The 4,570-nt window shown below is 43.5% G+C and overlaps 1 protein-coding gene across 1 annotated transcript; it reads left to right on the forward strand.

Moving 5' to 3' along the window:
- The first annotated feature begins 150 nt into the window (after window positions 1-150).
- kcne4 (potassium voltage-gated channel, Isk-related family, member 4) lies at window positions 151-4,334 on the forward strand. Its single transcript, XM_086124971.1, has 2 exons — window positions 151-1,273; window positions 1,932-4,334. The coding sequence occupies exon 2, from the start codon at window positions 1,959-1,961 to the stop codon at window positions 2,478-2,480; it is 522 nt and encodes a 173-aa protein (XP_085981097.1). The 5' UTR covers window positions 151-1,273; window positions 1,932-1,958; the 3' UTR covers window positions 2,481-4,334.
- The last annotated feature ends 236 nt before the right edge of the window (window positions 4,335-4,570 follow it).

The following is a 4,570-nucleotide window of genomic DNA, read 5'->3' on the forward strand; positions in this document are numbered from 1 at the left end:
GTGCTCCAGACTAATAAGATTATGAGAATGTGGTTGTTTTTGTCACTGGACTTTTTCAGTTTGGTGGAAAGTATTTGGAAGATGAGCAAATTGAAATTAAATTTACGGTATACAGAATACTGACTTCTACTCAGGAGCCACTTAAGCAAGAAAGTGCTACTTACTGCATGTGGCCAGTGCCCACACCGAGTGGCCTCTCCATTAATCTTCTGCCAAAATTGTGGGGGGGTGTGGGGGTGCAGCAACTGTGGTGCAGCAACCATGGATTCATATATATTAATTTGTGTCTTATGTGTGTGCTTGTGTGTCTTTTGGAGGAGCAGCACTTTTTGTTGTTGTTTTTTTTGTGGAAAGCACACACTGAAGGAATGTCGATGGTTTTTGTTTTGTTTTTTAATTCATTCCATCAGACATCAATTTTATATGTGGACTTTGGCTGTTTATGGGCCGGCCCTAATCCCTATCCCCCCATGATTAGCTGGGTTCCACTGTCGTTTTTAAGTTGTCATATCACCATTCACCACCAGATGGCAGACATCGCCTGGTTGAGCTTGCTCTGGGTCTTATGCTGTCCTGTCCTGCTATAATGAGTTGGCCTAATTTGGGAATTTGGTATGACACCCAGGACAAACCTTGTGCCTGAGTAATATTAAAATATTGGGAGTTGATTTTTGCGAAAAAATGCCCAAAATTAGTTATTTCACTTAATGTTGGCGTATGGTAAGTTTTATGCAGGAAAGCCACTTTTCCACTGGGAAAAAAATAGTATGGTTTTTTTCGGGGGGGGGGGGTTGGATTGTTCAAACCCATTGTTGTTGTAGGCTGAATCTTTTATACATGCACTGTACCATTTGTGGCAACACCGTAGCGCTGATGAAAAATTGTGGCCCTGGACCGCTACCATCTCTTAAGTTGCCCATCCCTGCATGAGAGCCTTCAAAGTACAAACACAGCTTTTTTTTTCTTATCATATATAAATTCTGAAAATATCTGTCTCGGAAAGTTGTGGATGGTGGATGTTTTCTATCGCAACAGCTGTCGAAGTTAGACGACATTCTGTGTTTTGTTAAGCTTTCCACAGGCACACACACAAATCTTGTCACACAGTCAGCCCCCTCCACGTGACTCACAGTCGGAGTGGTGGTGGGGCTGGGGGTGGGGGACGATTGTATAAATAATTTAATCCTTGGAGAACATCTGCCAAACTCCAGAAGAGCTCCAAGAAGTTACACGCTGGTCGTTCGAGGCCCAGGAAATTTGACCCCACGTTTTGGTGAGTTAACAATTCATCTTTTCAATGTGTTTAAAGATCCATAATATTGGATCACATGAAAAACAAATCTTTAATCTGTTATTGACTCGACCAGGGCGGGTTCCCTCCCCCTAAATAGTCTTCCTAATGAGCAAATTAAACTGGAAGCTGTGTTCAAAATAAATGAGGTAGTGTTAATAAGAATAAAACATAACACATGACGTGCGTGCGTTCGTGGGAGCGAGAGAGATGTCCTCAAAAGATGGCTAAGACCTACGCGTGATCCAGCAGATGGTGCTCTTTAGCTTTATGTACTTCCTATTTACTACAGATATAAATATACAGGTTGTGTGCGTGGCTGTGCGTATACACAACGGCAAGCGAAAACTCAAAATGTATCATACAAGAAACCATCTGCGAACATTAAATTAGAAATAGGAATTGTCTTTCCCCAAAGTAGCCTAATTTGTGTGTTTTAATGAGCCTGTAAAATATATTTCACTTTTCTGCTGTTTTTAATTCTTGGTACTTTTCTGCAATATTAGATTCGTTGAGATTCAGCATAACGTGCATAGCTGGTCTTACTGGAATGCCTATTGTGCTGTTTTGTTTTTCTTTCCTCGTGCATATTTCGGGGACAAAAATGCCTATATCCAAATGGATTTATTTTTCTCTTTAGTTGACCAACTGAGGCTTCTGTGAAAAGATGGAGGATCTGCAGAACTCTACCCAGTCTTCCACACACTCTCTTCTTCGCGCGCAGGCGGCGCAAAGAAGCGGGAACGCCTATTTGTACATTTTAATCGTCATCTCTTTCTACGGAGTCTTCCTCTGCGGCATCATGCTGGGTTACTTCCACTCCAAGAGGAAGGAGAAGAGGAGGACCAACATTTTCACGCGCCTCGTGCACGATGAGGAGAAGCGGGGGTGGGGCGCGCTCCCCAAGAAGCACAGCCTCTCCTTCGCCGGGGAGGCCGCCACGGGAGCGCGCTCGTTACCGTTCTCCGGTAACCACGGCAACCCCTTCGGACAGCTTCGCCACGAGAGCGCGCTGCCCTCCCCGCTCGCGTGCGCGCTCTGCACGGAGCAAAGCAGCGTCAGCTCCCTGTGCTCCTCCGCGGACACGCGCTTGGCCATCGAGGAGGAGGAGTCGGACAGCGGCACCGGGGATGGTCCGGATGAGACCCCCAAGGGGGCAGTGGAAAACAGTGGGGGGGACTCCGGCTGAAAGGGACGGAAAAAAGAAGGGTCGCACAAGCCCCGTCAGGACTCTGTGGCGCAAAGATGAGAACCGTAGCCAAATGATGATCAAAACTCACACTTAAGAAGGACCGATGACTCTGTTCATAGATAAACTCTGGTAAAAGTGGGCCTTCTGATTCAATTCAAGTACTCAAGTAAGAGTAAAAAAGTGCCGACTCTGTTATGTACTTCAGTTCTGAGTAAGCATTACGAATACCACTGTAATGTGACTTGGCGCAACAACACATCGTGCACACAAATAGTTTTCCATTAACATGATGTGCCGAGCCATTTTCAACACTTTAGACTGGTTAATTTGTACAAATAACATCACCATATTTGGATTAGAGTTGTGAAAAAATATGAAATTGGCTGAATTGTGATGTCGGAGCCCAGCGAATATATATATATATATATATATATATATACACACACACAGTATATATAGGGCGGCCCAGTGGTCGTCAGCGCGTCGATCTCATTCCATAAACATGCCTGGCAAGCTGATTGAACACTCAAAATTGTCCCGAGGTGTGAGTGCGGATGGTTGTTTGTCTCTGATGCCCTGCGATATGCTGGCCACCGGTTCAGGGTTTCCCCCACCTACTGCCCGAAGGTGGCTGGGATAGGCTCCCCCGCCCCCCCCCCCCCTCCCATCCTCGTGAGGATAAAGCGGATCGGAAAATGGATGCATGGATATACTGTGTGTGTGTGTGTGTGTATATATATATATATATATATATATATATATATATATATAAAGAGAGAGAGAGAGAGATCTACGCACACACATAGTCCAATTGTACAAATTGGTACACTCTGTGATAGTGTGAATGTAGTATGCCCTGCGACTGATGAGTGACCAGTCTACGCTGGACACGTTTTGCCCAACGTATAGCTGGAATAAGTTCAAGTTCACATGCGACAAGCGGCGCAGAAAATGAATGGATGGAAAAGACATGACCCCCTTCTGGGACACATCACAGTCCATTCCTATTCATTGTTTAGCGTGATCCACACACTCATCAGCTCAGCAAGTATTCTTGTGTATTATCATGACAATAAAATACATGAAGCCATTTTTATGTTTACGATTATCAGGTATAAGTGGGCCAGTGCTTCACTATATCAGCAAATGGCATGATGGACTGTGCTGTGGTTATTTTCTTTTTCTAATACATATGTTCTGTGTAATCCAGACTTGTGATTGAGTTGTATGAATAATGTGTAAAACAGACTTGTATTATCCTGCCTGATAATGTTGTTGTGGGATCATGAACAGGGAAAACACTCCAAGCAATTCTGCTGTGCTTGCAGAAAAGCCATTTCACTTGTGATATGTAGTACAGTACATTGTATTAATTGTCTGTGCTGTTTAACTGTTTAATGAAACAGTAATAGGGAGTTCCCTGGAAGTAGTTTGTGTCTCATTTTTGTAATAACAACACCCTAGCTGGATGCACCTGTTTGTATTATTTTCAGAAGTAAGTCTGCCTTGCCTCTCTGAAAAACCCTCTAGTTTGGGTTGATGACTCATCCTGCAGGATATGTAAAGAACCGGCCATCTTCTTTTGGCTCATTGAACTCAAACAGATTTTTCTTCCTTTTCTCTATTATGCTCTAGTGATGAAATGCACCTGGAACTCACTTGAAAGATTGTTCAAAGACCTGTCTGTCTGCCTTTCTGTCAGGAAATGTCTATTTTCACTTCCTGATATGCACTCTGTTAATCTGTGGTGTAAATTTGCATGATCACTTTGAAGGCACATTGTGAATGTTCATAACTCTCACCATGTAAACGTTTAATTTAAGAGGTAGGGAGAAAAATAAATGGTTTACATTGTAGAGTACAGCCTACTTACAAAACGCTATAGTGCTCTCGTTTTGTGGTCATACGCATTGGTACCAACTGGGGGCAGTCTTGTAATTGTTATTCAATGATCCGAGGAACGAGAATGAGGGTCAAAAGAGATGATTGCGTCCATGTTATTTTTGGAACCCTTCCACACGTCATTGTTACATGCAAAGCAGAGAGGAAATACACAGTACATGTTGCAAAGCAGTTAGAGAGAGCTA

The sequence above is a fragment of the Hippocampus guttulatus genome, chromosome 12 (genome assembly GCF_054856545.1).
Source record: "Hippocampus guttulatus isolate MCC_2025c chromosome 12, RoL_Hgut_1.0, whole genome shotgun sequence".
Taxonomy (NCBI): Eukaryota; Metazoa; Chordata; class Actinopteri; order Syngnathiformes; family Syngnathidae; genus Hippocampus; species Hippocampus guttulatus.

Coding starts and splice junctions, on each gene's coding strand:
- kcne4 (XM_086124971.1), top strand. CDS start 1,959: ATGGAGGATCTGCAGAACTCTACCCAGTCTTCCACACACTCTCTTCTT.